The sequence below is a fragment of the Balaenoptera physalus genome, assembly GCF_965194825.1.
Source record: "Balaenoptera physalus genome assembly, chromosome: 9".
Classification (NCBI taxonomy): domain Eukaryota; kingdom Metazoa; phylum Chordata; class Mammalia; order Artiodactyla; family Balaenopteridae; genus Balaenoptera; species Balaenoptera physalus.
This window is the reverse complement of record NC_138888.1, coordinates 31,506,122-31,521,054: the sequence shown is the minus strand read 5'-3', so window position 1 is coordinate 31,521,054 and position 14,933 is coordinate 31,506,122. Positions and strand designations below refer to the sequence as shown.

The 14,933-nt window shown below is 38.2% G+C and overlaps 1 protein-coding gene and 1 long non-coding RNA gene across 3 annotated transcripts in view; both read left to right on the top strand.

Annotated features, from left to right (window-relative positions):
• LOC309667031 overlaps positions 1–14,933 on the top strand; it is a 33,264-nt gene that overhangs the window by 18,226 nt on the left and 105 nt on the right. The window lies entirely within an intron of this gene.
• Positions 619–14,381, top strand: ARG1 (arginase 1). 2 transcript variants are annotated; one of them, XM_082474896.1, is made up of 9 exons: positions 619–698; positions 3,565–3,604; positions 5,233–5,305; positions 8,043–8,217; positions 10,046–10,205; positions 11,436–11,530; positions 11,867–11,971; positions 12,201–12,337; positions 12,583–14,381. In XM_082474896.1, the coding sequence occupies exons 1-9, from the start codon at positions 634–636 to the stop codon at positions 12,747–12,749; spliced, it is 1,017 nt and encodes a 338-aa protein (XP_082331022.1). In that variant the 5' UTR covers positions 619–633; the 3' UTR covers positions 12,750–14,381. The 2 variants fall into 2 exon arrangements, with proteins under 2 accessions (XP_082331022.1, XP_082331023.1); XM_082474897.1 differs by lacking the exons at positions 619–698; positions 3,565–3,604 and adding an exon at positions 1,040–1,171.

Below are 14,933 nucleotides of genomic sequence, written 5' to 3'. Positions count from 1 at the left end.
TTGCAGTGTAAAACCATAAGAGGTTAATACTTAGCTATACAAAATACCCCAAGTAAATATCTAGGATATATTGGGTTGGCCAAAAAGTTCATTTGGGTTTTTCTATAAGATCTTACACACTGGTCTGACAGGCACACATAGCTGACACTTCATCTGCGTTTAGAATGTAAAGTCCAGTGGTTAGGTGGATCCAGAATGCCTACGACTGTGTCATGGCTCTTCCTCTTTGTGACATTTGGCAACCCCTCTGAGCTTTAGTTGCTTCATCAGTAAAATAACACAAATAATGAGACTGGTCATAAAAGTCACATAAAGATTAAATGAGATCATATAAAACAGAACAGCATCTGGCACATGATAAAAACTCAGTCGTGGCTGTTTTTGCATCTCTATTTCATTTTGATATTATGAGTCCAATAACTGTTACTTTCCCACATATCGTATTTCAAAATTAGTATGGTAACACTTCTGGGTTATTAATCAGGCAATTAATTTTTTCTTTAATTAATAATCAGAAAAGAAAGTCATATGCCTTCCCTGAGACTGTGCTCTGGTGGTGTATGAGGTGTGCCTCGTGGATTAACTATTAATCCCAGAGTGAAAACTGAATTCAGGGTTGTAGGGCTGGAAGGGATGTGGGAGACCATCTTGCTAGTCCCAGCCCTTTTGACACAGGAGGATGCAAAGACCTGGAGGAGGTAAGTGCCATGCCCCGAGTTTGCACCGCTAGAACCATAGCACTTCTTCTGTGGTTTTGATTAATTAATTATGACTAGAAAAGATAATTATGATTAGGAAATCGAAGTGGTGGTTAGGAAAGATTAATGTCACCAGCTGGCTTTGTCAAATGGGTGTGAACTGGCTACAGGAATAATCTCACTTTAAATTAGAGACCTAGACCCGGAGGACTCATAGTTATTCCAAGTATGAACTTGCTGGACTTCCACTTGACGTTGCTTTGTTTCAGTAGGTGGAGCCACTCTCCCTCATTAGAATAGAGTAAACAGATTTAACTCAATTATAAATAGAAAAAAATATGTGCTCTCCGTCACTGAGAGTTGCAGAGTGACGACTGGCTCGAGACCTTGGGTGCAGCGGTGAGCAGTGCTGGAGCATGAGTTCCAAGCCAAAATCCATAGGGGTCATCGGAGCTCCTTTCTCAAAGGGCCAGGTGAGTAAAAACCCTGGCTTTGAATAACCGGAATTTATGAGAAAGTTTCGAACTCCAAAATTAGTAAGGTGTTAATGTCTGGTTAGTTAAATTCCCTGATACAACCTGACCTGAAACCTATATTTTAAAGTCGTCTCACCATTTTGCATCATTGTATAATTATGGTCACAAATCCATTTATTCTTATGGCTCCTAATCTCAGCCACAGCTAATTTTATTTAAATCTGCTGAATTTTTCCTCATATTTTTTTAAGAGAAAATATTTTTATTTGAATGGAAATAGACTTTTTCTGCATTTTAGCTACTCATTCAGATTTCCGTGCTCTCGTTGCTTTTGGTGTTACTGTGTATATGTAGAAGGAGATAGAATTTTAAGAAAACACATTTGTTTAGTTACGTAATTAACACCTAGAAAAATTTCATAGACGGGCAGCAACCTTTAGAATTTAAAAATGTGGATAACCTAAACATTATTGATTTATCAACTTTGTGAGTGATTTATATTATTTTAGGGCTTTCATGATTCTATAAAAGTATTGATTTCATGGACTAGGTAGAGTCCCTTGTGCACCTCTCTTTGAGGGAGGAAAAAAGAAAAACAAAAAAGGAAACCCACCTGCAAGTTGACCACGTTGAAAGGACTAATGAATTTATCAAACTCCCAGATTCCAAAACATGCCAGCAACACGTAAATATACAGTCTTTCTTTTTTTCTGCCCAGGCACACTCATTCTGGTAAATCTAATGAGATTACAGATATCTTCGACTCCTGTAAGCGTCTGTGCTAAAAGAGGGGGAATGGGGAAGAACAAAAACAAAAACAAACAGGATAGAGTGTGAATTGACACCTTCCCAGGCTTATTTTTTGTGGTTGTGGTTGTTTTAAATGGGGTTTCTCAGGTTTCTTAGAACTTTCTCTTTGCCCGTCTGAGCAATGTATTTCTTCTCTTAGTTTTGAACTCTTGCTTTGCACTCTGGCTTTTTTATTACAAAACAAATTGGGACAGGTCAGAGGTTAGAGATGCAAACTGCATTTGGACTGTCAGTCAATACTGCTTCACTTTCCCTGGAAATCTTTCAAAGGTCTCTCCTGAAACACAGGGACATTTTGCTGACAAAGAAGTGTTTCTTTTAATGCTGGGGGTAATTGCAAAATCCACAATGTGCTCACCTATTCTTGGGACAGGTTCTAACAAAGACAGCACTGAAATGACTGATAAAAAAAGAAGGAAGGAAGGAAGGGAGGAAACGGCTTGAATATGCTCTGACCCCTGGACCTCAGCAGAAGGCCAAATGCTGATAATAACAGCCACTCTAGGGCATAATATTTTGAAATATAGCCAGATGTATTTTCCATTCTCCATAATTCTTCCTTCCTGCCTTCTACAGCTCTTCCTTATTAAAACATGGCCCCATGAGAATGAAGCTTATTGTCTCATGATAGTAAGGACTCAGAGAGAGAGATTTTTCTACACTAAGCCATGGAATAGAAGGGAAAAAACTGGCCAACATATAAATTTCTGTCCTCACCTAAAGGAGGTAAAGTTGGATAAATAGGCAAAGGAGAGGATTAAAGGGCTAGAAGGTTGAATCTGAAAAAGGACTCCATTCCCTTGCAGGGCAGTGGTTAAGGGGAGGAGGTGGTGGCAAAGAATGAAGTAGGTATTATATTTATTTTACTGTTGAGTTAACTAAGGCTCAGAGAGGTCTGAGAATTTGCTCAAGGTCACACAGCTTTGACTGTGTAATTCCAGACAGGACTGTCTGATACCAAAGCCTGTGCTCCTGACCTGCACTGGTGCATCTTTAGATCTACAGAGGATCTTAGAGTTGCGGTCAGTTAGGGAATGGAGCCCAGCTTCAAAGTCAGTAGAGCCAACAAAGAACAATGAGGAAAGACCAATCATTAGAAGCAGTTTGAATCAGACAAAAAAAAAAAAAAAAAAGCTAAAAAGTGTCACTCTGTGAAATTGATCGACTGTGATATTGTAATAAATATGCAGCCGGGCCTCCATATCTGCGGGTTCTGTATCTGGAATATCTTTATGTCATTTTATGTAAGGGACTTGAGCATCCGTGCAGGGGGCAGGGGGTAGGGGGAGTAGGGGTGGGGGGATGGGGAGGTGGTGGGGTAGGGTGGGTGTCCTGGAACCAATCCTCTACAGATACTGAGGGAGGACTTTCGTATCAACTAAGGGGTGTATAAGATTTGTTGTTGTTTTGTTTTGTTTTGTTTTGTTATAATTCTTAAAGTTCAGAATGGTGTTATTTTATTATTTTTAAAATTTTTATTGAAATATAGTTGATTTACAATGTTGTGTTAGTTTTGAGTGTACAGCAAAGTGATTCAGTTTTATATATGTATGTAAATTTTAAATTCTTTTCCATTATAGGTTATTACAAGATGTTGAGTATAGTTTCCTGTGCTATACAGTAGGTGCTTGTTGGTTATCTATTTTATATATAGCAGTGTGTATATTTTAATCCCGAACTTCTAATTTATCCCCTCCTCCATCTCCCCTTTGGTAACCATAAGTTTGTTTTGTATGTCTGTGAGTCTATTTCTGTTTTGTAAATAAGTTCATTTGTAAGGGGTGTATGAGATTTGTTCTAAAGTTTGAAAGGGAGAGGGAAAAAGGGCAGGGAGTTTTATCAAATTGACAATTTTTGAGCATCTACTAAGTGTCAGCTCCGTACTACAAAATACAGTGCTGGAAGTGTAGAAAAACTTGGACTGAAATCTAATAATGGAGAAAAGACAAAAACAAACACAAAACCAAGGCAAAATTTGAGCCAAGCAGCACTCTGTTGGAGTTTAAAGAAGGAGAAATTGTATCTACTTGAGAGGGGGTGGGAGTCATACAAAAAAGGAGTGGAGTGAAGGAGCAAATGTGTCCGGCTGAGCGTGGGGCGTCCCTGGCTGCCAGGGACAGGAATTTGACATGAAGGATTTGCCTGGCAGCCAGGGCAAGTCATCCGGTAATTTGAGTTGGGAAGAAATATCTGCTTAGTTTGGTGCCACAGCACAATCCTGGGGATAGATGCACCTATCTTTTGGCACACCTTCTCCCCTGAGAACACAAAGTAACCTCCTGTATTGAAAAGGCTTGTTGGAAATTAGAATCAGAGAGACACATGCACGAACCGGTTCTTTAGATGGCTAATCTGCCAGGAGGCTGGAGAAGACTTATGGCCAGGAAGAAGCGTGTTAGCTTCCCTGATGTAAAATGAGCAAAGGTAGAATTGTGCCAACTGTGCTTAAGCAGGTCAAAACTTGAAATACTGGGTTAGTTTTGTGGTTTCGGCTCCTGGGTGATGATTTTCCCTGCCGCCTGCTTTCTCCCCAAGAGCCCTAACTTACCACCGTGAGGACCTGCAAGTAGGTCTTTCTCATGCCACGCTCTTTTTTTTTTTCTTATGTTTTTACTCAAGCTGTTCCCCTGGTTTGCCAAGTTTCTCTATCACCCTATTTTCCTGAACACCTACTCATGTTGCAGGACTCAGCAGAAATATCAGCCTACTCCACGCAGACTTCTCTGACACACTCTGCCCCTGGCAGAGTTACGATCATCCTGTTTTTGTGGTTATGAATCTTGTATCTGAGTTGAAGCAAGTCTCTAAGTACTGTAATTGGGATTAAATATCCAAATCCCCTGTTAGCTTGTTAGTTACTCAAAGACAGAAGCCCTCTCCTTTTAATCACTGTATCTCCATCTCTCGGAGTGCTTTTGTACAAAATATGTGTTCACTGTGCTGGTAACACGGTGTGATGGAGAAGAGGAAATGCAAGTTTTGGAATCTAAAGAATGCGGATGTGAACTAAGGCTCTCCCACTTGTTAGGAAAGTTATATAACCTTTCTGATTCTAGATCTTCATATTTGACATAGGGGTAATTCAATCTACCTTGCCGTGATGATTAAATGAGATAATGTAAATTGTTGACTCTGTAGGTATTCAAAAATTGATAGTTACTCTTCAATTGATTAATGAAAAGGGTTCCTATTGTGGGCATCAGATGGTCATGATAATGTCTGAATTACTCTATTTTTTAATTGTTCAGCCACGAGGAGGGGTGGAAGAAGGCCCTACAGTATTGAGGAAGGCTGGTCTGCTTGAGAAACTTAAAGAACTAGGTAATTTAAAAAAATTAATTAATTACTTTTTATTGAAGTATAGTTAATGTACAATATGTTACATATATGTACAATATAATGATTCACATTTTTAAAGGTTACTCTCCATTTATAGTTATTATAAAATGTTGGCTTATATTTCCTGTGTTGTACAATATATCCTTGTAGCTTAGTTTGTACATAATAGTTCGTACCTCTTAATCCCCTACCCCTACATTGCCCCTCCCCACTGGTAACCACTAGTTTGAGCAAGGTAATTTTTAACTTGAAAGATCAGCCTGATTTCCTTCTCACTCTGAAGGAATGACCAGGCTCCTGCTAAAAGAGGGTGTGTCTGGAGTGACATTTATACCACAGAATTGCAGCATTGGCTATAACCTTAGAAGTACATCCTATTAAAAAAGCAGCGATGGGGAGCATGCTCAGTAAATACTGTTGGATGAATATCCTCACTCAGATATTTTGTCTTTCCAGCCAGACTCTTGTATAAGAGAATGTGTGTGTGCAAGAACTGGGGGTGGGTGGTAGGGGAGTCAGGGGAATTGAAAATGAAAAGCCAGGGGCAGCAGGAAGTACACTACTAGCAAGAAGACCCCTATTTGTAAAAGGAAAGAAAATAAAACAGTAATATAATAATAATAATAGTACCTAGTGTTTGCATGGTGTGTATATGAGTGTATGTGTACACATATACATATACATACATATATACGAGCATGCAAATGCAAAGTGATATAATTTTAAAAGTATGGGCTAAAGTAAACGTCATCTTTATATTTAAAACTCTGATGAAGTGTTGGGGAGGATATGGAGCAACTGGAACCCTCGTGTATTTCTGGTGGGAATGCATAATGGTACAGCCACTTTGGAAAGCACTTTGGCAGTTTCTTAAATAAACATACATTTACCTCTTGACCCAGCAAATCTTCTCCTAGATATTTACCCAAGAGAAGTGAAAACATATACTATAAACACTTCTACCTGAATGTTTGTAGCAGCGTTATTTATAAAAGCCAAGAAATGGAAACAACGAAGTGCCTATCAACCGTTGAATGGATAAGTAAAAAGTGGTACATCCATACTATGGGCTAGTACTCAACAATAAAAAGGAACAGACTGCTGACATAGGCAAGACCATGGATGAATGGCAAAGACATCATGCTGAGTGAAAGAAGCCAGACACAAAATACTACCAACTGTATGATTTGTATGAAATTTTAGAAAAGACGAAAGCATAGTAAGACAAAGATCAGTAGTTGCCTGAGGGTGGGGCAGGGATTGACCATAAAGGGGCACGAGGGAATTTAGGGGGTGATGAAAATATTCTAAATCTTGATTATGGTGATGGTTGCAAGACTGTAGATATTTCTAAGACTGCTTGACCTGTACATTTAAAGTGAGTGAATTTTAGTGAATAACAATTATACCTCATAAAGCCAAAAAAAAAAAAAAAGACCCCAAGAGAGAACAGAAGGCTTGGGGAAATGGACTAGACTAGTCCCTCTGTTAACAAGCATAATTTGGTCATATTTTATATCAGGTTGAATCTCTTGAAGGTGTTAATGAATCATGGATACACACGGACATTTAATGACTACAGTGTACAATGACTGGTTAGTTCAGAACACTGTACTTACATCACATGAAGCTCTGTAAATTGAAGCCTAAACAGGGCCTTTTAGGGAGTGACCTAGGTCCTTAGAAACTTTGGGAGAGCTGCAATTTCTTTATTAAAGAAGTATAATAATAGAGCTTTTATTTCCTGACCTCACAGAAGCTTTAAGGCTCGTTGCTAATCATTCGTTCTTATTTAATTCAGACAGTCCCACTATGAGGCAGGTACAATGGACAGAGCAGGGAGCTGGGCTGCTTCAGCTGGTGACAGATTGGACTGAAACCACGGGCTGTTAATATAGTGTAAGAAAATTTAGAAAATATTGGTGTATTTTCTTCTGGGCATAAATATATATGTATACATATTCTTTTTTTTTTTTTAAAGTAGAGGGAAGGATTTTTTATTTATTTATTTATTTATTTTTGGCTGTGTTGGGTCTTCGTTTCGTGTGAGGGCTTTCTCTAGCTGCGGCAAGCGGGGCCACTCTTCATCGCGGTGCGGGGGCCACTCTTCATCGCGGTGCGCGAGCCTCTCACCATCGCGGCCTCTCTTGTTGCAGAGCACAGGCTCCAGACGCGCAGGCTCAGTAATGTGGCTCACGGGCCTAGCTGCACCGCAGCATGTGGGATCTTCCCAGACCAGGGCTCGAACCCGTGTCCCCTGCATTGGCAGGCAGATTCTCAACCACTGCGCCACCAGGGAAGCCCTGCATATTCTTTTAAAAACAATTTCTTCATTACATATACAAAACATGCTTATTGTAGAAAAGTAGACAGCACATAAACAGAGACAGAGACCAAGACAGTGATGCCACCCATTAAGCCCAAACCAGCTTATCACTGTTACACTTTCGCGTCTAGCCTAACTGGCTTGATTCAAGAAGTATCGATATTTGCAGAGAACCCAGCATACAGCAGGCACGGGTGTGCAGCAAAGGTGGAATGATGCTGTCAGGCAACAGTGGACAAGGTTTTCACCTTCACAAGTTTTTGCAGCCACTCCAGACTTTTTTTTTTTTTTAATTTCAAATACACCTATTTGGTAAACTTGGAATCATCCTACAGGCTGTTTTGTAATCTCTTTTTTTACTTAGTAACCTGAAACTTTTAATTTTAATTATAGAGTGTGATGTGAAAGATTATGGGGTCCTGACCTTTGCTGATGTCCCTAATGACAGTCCCTTTCAAATGGTGAAGAATCCAAGGTCTGTGGGAAAAGCAAGTGAACAGCTGGCTGATGTGGTGGCAGAAATCAAGAGGAACGGAAGGACCAGCCTTGTACTGGGCGGAGACCACAGGTCTTTTTTAATGATTATCTCTATGGAAGTCTGGCACAAATACTGTAAAGGAAGTATCACCAAAACCATGAGAAGAGAGAAAATAAGGAAGGGAGAGCATTGATCAATATTTTAAACCAAAATTTCTGTCTTTTTTTCTTTTAATTTTATTGGTTACCACTTTATTTTGGAAACATAGATTTATAACAGCAGAAAATACATGACATATGAATGGATTGCGGCAAAATGTTCAGGCTTACATTTCTAAATAAGCACTGAGGAAATTCATAGTCAGCTTATTGTACTTGATTACTGATAATAGAAACAACTCATTTAGGTCAACAATTAAAGCAGGTGTTTCCCATTATAAAAGTTAATAATTGTAAAAATTTTGAAATACACACACATATATAAAAGGGAAAAAACAATGGCAGTTGTAATTCTCTAACAACCGTTTGTACTGGAATTTTGAAAATCTGGCATACTTCGTTCCTGCCGTAATTTTTTCCTTGTGTATGATTTTAACAATTGTGTATTATCCTGTTTTGTTCTTAATCTACACTACAAAGTTCCTTATGTTACTTCATGATATATACAAGCATAATTGTTTACTGTTGCTTAATTTTTCATCAAGGTATGATATCACTATATATATCCATATTTTCAGATATTCAGGTTATTTTCAAATTTTCACCATTATAAATAATGTGGCAAAGATAATTTTTGCATGCGAGTCTTTCCATGTTTACTCTCAAGGTCCCACGATATGTTATCGGAAGTATAATTAGATAAAAAGTACAAACATTACAATAGCTCTCGATGCAACAGTCAGTTACTTCACCCCCCTCCGTTTTCTCCCCTGAAGCCAAAGTGTTACCAGGGCTTCTGTGACAAAACTGCCATTGAGAAACTGGAGCTCACTTTCTTTTTTAAGTGGAAAAATTTGTAAGTGGAAATTTTAAGTGGCAAAAGGCCAAAGGAAAAGAAACCTGTAGGGAAAGACAAACATCAAGCTGAATCATCAATACCTGAACATCAAGAAACGACTGCTTCCACTTTGAGAATCTGAAAGTGCACGATTCTCTGGAGGATCCCTGAAGATTCACAAATGGGAGAATGCAAGCATTGCATGGCAAATCCTGATCTTTTAACTTTTGTGTAAAATATTACTTAGCATTTTCATTCCGGCAAGTTTTCTGGAGCTTGGAATGTTTGAGATGAACTTTGAGGGTTCTGGATCTGGCTAAGAGCGGGTCCTTAAATACGTAGCAGGAGACTAGAAAGTTCCAGCAGAGGATCTGAGTGAGTGAGTTCCCAGGATACACTGGCTGAAGTGGATGTAAGGCCTTCTGAGTGATGCTCCCCAATTGTAAAAGAATTGGATTTTAAGAAAAATGGAAGGACTCTGTCCTAATTCACTTGGGAGAATTAGTATTTACCAAGAGAGATGAGAGTACAGAAAACGAGCCCGATTTAACCCTGAGAGTTGAGTGGTGTCTCGTGCTAAAAAATTTCTTGTGTGGCTACTGTCTTTTCACACAGTTAATTTTTAGTTAAACTATAATTTGCAATTTTATTAGAAGGTGGTTTTGAAAAAAATTACAGATTTATTAGTAATGCCATTGAAGTGAATATATATAACTTGTTAGCAAATATTAAGTATAAGCTATACTTTCTCTATTGTTATAATTGTTTAATTGGCATCTCCAGTTTAAAACCTCTCAGAAATATTAGCCACTTTGACTTAAAGGAAAATCAGGTGAGGATATTGCATTTATGATATGATATAGATAATGATTATAATGATACTGCAAACCTGATGTCCATACAAACTTATTTTCCTCTCAAGTCTGGCAATTGGCAGCATCTCTGGCCATGCCAGGGTCCACCCAGATCTCTGTGTCATTTGGGTGGATGCTCACACGGACATCAACACTCCACTGACAACCACAACTGGGAACTTACATGGACAACCTGTATCTTTCCTCCTGAAGGAACTAAAGGGAAAGGTAAACCGCTGGTTGGTATTTTGTTACAAAAGAATTATCTTTAGCAGAAGTTCAGGAGGCGGAAGGGAAGTTAAGAATCCCTGTGCCATCTTCTTGATTAATTTCTCAAACCTTTTTCTGGGCAGCCAATAAGCAATGGGTGGGCGGATAGAGGTGGTGAGGCTCTGTACCTCGACCTTACTTGATAGTTTGCAAACTGACTTCATATGTAGCTTCCCTTTTGATTCTTAAACTACCCTTTTTAGTAGGTGGGGCAGAGAGGAATCCTCTATAAGCAAGTTAACAGAGGTTCAGAGGTTAACAGACATACCAAATGTGCAGCAAGGCCCAGAACTGGTCTCCGGGCACCTCCTCCTTCTACTACCAACCCCATAGCCTCTCATTCTTACGAAGTGTCCCCTCCACATCATAGGGCCTTTTCAAAAATGGAGTTTTCAAATGAGGATTATGGTCGTTTATTATTTAACGTCTTTACTATGAGAAGCATATATCTAAATCCCAAGAGGAAGAACTACCTCCTCCTTGGAAACTTCTTTTCTAAAAGACATTAAGATGAAATTCCAGAATAAGATTTAACACTGTGGTTCATAATTTTATTGATATGCTGTAGCATATCAATAAAACAATTTTTATTGATTCAACTGTAGCAAATTGGCCGTCGTGATGATACTTGGGGATCAAAACCTCCTTAATGCTAAATGTTGGCAACAATGTTTTCCAAACAGATGACCAAAGTGATAGGCTTGCAAAATGCGTAGCTAGCTCATGGGAACAGCCAAGCTTGGCTCCAGGACATCTGAAGATATGGTCAAACCAAAGGTCTGATCGAAAATTTCCCTTAGCCGCTCTCAACCACGCTCTGGATTAAGTCTTTACTGAGAAAGAGAAGAAAAGAAGGAAGCTATGAAAGTAATGGAAGCACACTGATTTCTTTACAGAAGAGTTCCAGGAAAGCAGGGCGGAGTGGAAATGGGGTGCAGGGCAGGTAAATGCTGACAAGTGATTCAGGTTAGGTCTGGGCCACAGGGTGAAGCTGGGTAAGGCCAAAGCAAACAAGGGTAGCACAGGCGGGCAGGCACTTCATTCTTAATTTTGTATTATATTTTAATGATTTCCCTGAGATTTATGTTCTAAACAAGATACACGCAATCTAACAAGTGTCCTTAACTTTCAATGTAAGATTTGCTCAAGAGAAGCATATATAACCCAATGGAACCATTGCAATTCTAGATGCCCGATGTCCCAGGATTCTCCTGGGTGACTCCTTGCCTATCTGCCAAAGATATTGTGTATATCGGCCTGAGAGACGTGGACCCTGGGGAACAGTAAGTTTATTCCTTGATGTGACTTATCTTCCTTTTCGTCCTTTCTCTTGCTAGGCGTGCTGGTCGAGCCGATGAGAAAAAATTATTTTCAGCACCAAGTCTATATATCTATATCTACATATATTTACATGTATACACGTACATACATATATGTGTATGTATTCAGGTGATTTTTACCTTGACTTGCTATTTAAAAATATATTGATATATACATACAGTTCACCAAACTTACATATTGTTTTAATCGCACCACACTGATCTTTTCTTTAAAAGGAAACAAGAGGGCATAGGGTCAGCCTCCTTATAAATTGTAGATTAATATATCCTCTTTCATAGCTACATTTTGAAAACTCTGGGAATTAAATACTTTTCAATGACTGAAGTGGATAAACTGGGAATTGGCAAGGTGATGGAAGAAGCATTCAGCTATCTACTAGGAAGGTATGATACTTTGTGTGTGTGTATGTGTGTCTGTATGTGTGTAACATAAATATTATGAAAAGGACTTGCTACTGACACTGGTCAATGTAAGTTATTAATAAAGCCAGTAAGTACAATCATGGAACTTCACTGGGTTGTTACTTTTTGTAAAGCAAAGTAAGAACTGTATTTTTCTAGGAAATATTAAACCACCAACTTTAAACTGAATTCCTTTCCCACCTCTTAAAAGAAAGAAAAGGCCAATTCATTTGAGCTTTGATGTTGATGGACTGGACCCGTCTTTCACACCAGCTACTGGCACGCCAGTCCAGGGAGGTCTGTCTTACAGAGAAGGTCTCTACATCACAGAAGAAATTTACAAAACAGGTAGGTAAAAATCTGAGTGAATAAAGAAGGAAGTGTATACCTGGCCAATATATATTGATACCTCCCAAATCTGAAAATCGAGCCCCAACGGACACTTCCTAAATGTCCATTGCATGATGCAATGACTGAAATGTTTTCAGTTGTTACACCTCTTTCTATTTCCGGATAATATTTCAAGTCAGTCTGTACTAAATTAAAAATGTCAACTATTTAATAAATTACATTATTTCCATTTGTTGTTGTAGGGCTACTGTCAGGATTAGATATAATGGAAGTGAATCCATCTCTGGGGAAGACACCAGAAGAAGTAACTCGGACAGTGAACACAGCAGTAGCAATAACCTTGGCTTGTTTTGGAGTTGCTCGGGAGGGTAACCATAAGCCTACTGATTACCTTAACCTGCCTAAGTAAACATGGAAACGTCATAGAAAAATCTCACAGTTAACGACATAATTAGCAAATCCACTAGTTTAGTTAAACTTCTAGTTACCCTCCCAAAGATTTGGTCTTTCAGAAAAATGTTTTACCTTGGTAAAAATTAGTACAATTAGTATAAACTGTATCAATTCCCTCTTGGTATGAAATTCAAGATATGGAAATGCTAACTTTTGTGAAATTAAAAAGCTTATATTCCCATTTTGGCAAAAGCCTTATCGTTAGAGAAATACACATTCATTTCCAAATAAAAATGTGCTGGCATTAAAAATAAACACCTATATCAGCCCCCGCACATAGAGTGGAACTCTTGATTTCAGGAGATAAAGCTACCCAACCTGAAAAGGGACCATATTTCCATGTTGTTCAAAGCTGTAATCCCTAGAAACTTCTTTCATCTCTTTGTAAGATTCTGTTACTGCTACATAGGTTTCTAAATACATGCAAAACACACACACACAGACATAGATACACACACATCCTGCTTAAGACTACTATAAATATTAAAAAGCCACAGTGAAATCATTAGCCCCAAAACACTGTAAGACCTTGGTGAAGTTATTTAAACTCTCTGGCTCTGGTTCCTTCATCTATAAAATGAGTAATCATAAGGCTTGGGCAATCTCCAACTTCATTATTGTTAGATGACCATGTTTTACTTTTTTTAAGCCTCAAACGTGATATTGGTTGATATTTTAAGCATGACTGCTATTCAGATGATAGTCTTTTGGGAAAGAGGAAAGAAATCAAACTTCTATTTTATTTCTAAGATATGCTAATTCAGATCGGGATTTCACCTAAAATTATTTGTGGCTTCCAAATGCCCCACCTTTCACTCATTGCAATTACAGTGTGTCTCATTTGTTGAACTCCTAAAACATCCTAAAAACTCAGCTCGGCTGTTATATAGTGAAGGAAGTGGAAAAATAAATTAGAATAAACTATAATCAAAACAAGGGAAGCAAACTCTTCCCCTTTCCTCTAACTTATATAGAACTCAAAGTGGACTTGGTAATGAAGCAGGCTCTGTTAAAGAATTTTTATTGTTGTTCTTGTTCTAATTGCTTTATGTGTTAAAAAGCCTCTACCATCTGATTTTTTGCCTGCAACCCAGAATTTTAAACCTGTTGACACTATGGACTTCGTAGGATAAATATTTTACTGAATGACTTTTAGGTAAGAGCAATTATAATGGATCTTACTCTAGAGAACATTATCCAATACAGCAGCCACAGGTGGCTAAATTAATTAAAGCTTAACAAAGTAACAAATTCAGTTCCACATTTCAAGTGCTCAACAGGCACATGGCGCTACTAACTACTGTACTGTACAGCACAGATACAGACTATTTCTACCATTGCAGAAATGCCTAGTGAACATAGCCACTCTAAAGTTACTATTAGTTTTCAAAAAGAAAAATTTTAGGATGTAATGGATATAAATATTTTTTCCTCAGCTGCATTCTAAACACATAAAGCTTCTGTATTTATTAATGTCTCTGATTAATAATAATAATCTCTTAAAAGCCTATTGGGGAAAATCATATTCCCATTTTTTTTTTAAGCTAGAGAGGAAAAATTGAATTTTTAATAAAATTAATTGGAATGTGTATGTTCTTAAGAAAGTGATACTGATTTTCATTTCCCTTTATTATGGTTGTATAATACCAGTGTTACAATTATTCCCATTCTAGGATCTCAAAGCAATATAGTCCTTGAGGCAGCAAGAATATATTGAGACTAGGTTAAGAGTTATACTTGAAATCATTTCTAGCATAAAATTTCTGGAGAATTTTAAGAATATTATTAGCTTAGAAAAATTGCTTATACCATTATATAAATTTTAAGCTGTCCTTGCATGACAAATAAACATGTAGTGATTATGATAATATGAAACCTGAAGAAGATGAAGGTCTAGGAGGAATGTATTTGGAAATAAAAATTTGAAGTACAGTTGGTTAAACTTCACTAATTCTTTTTTAAAAAATATGTACCTCTTGGGCTTCCCTGGTGGCACAGTGGTTGAGAATCTGCCTGCCAATGCAGGGGACACGGGTTCGAGCCCTGGTCTGGGAAGATCCCACATGCCGCGGAGCAACTAGGCCCGTGAGCCACAATTACTGAGCCTGTGCGTCTGGAGCCTGTGCTCCGCAACAGGAGA

What these genes read in the sequence shown, in the direction of transcription:
- ARG1 (XM_082474896.1), top strand. Translation starts at nt 634, where the DNA reads ATGTGGGAGACCATCTTGCTAGTCCCAGCCCTTTTGACACAGGAGGAT. An exon ending in GTACTGGGCGGAGACCACAG is followed by an intron (nt 8,218 to 10,045) that starts GTCTTTTTTAAT and finishes TTTCCTCTCAAG; the next exon opens with TCTGGCAATTGGCAGCATCT. An exon ending in TTCAGCTATCTACTAGGAAG is followed by an intron (nt 11,972 to 12,200) that starts GTATGATACTTT and finishes ACCTCTTAAAAG; the next exon opens with AAAGAAAAGGCCAATTCATT.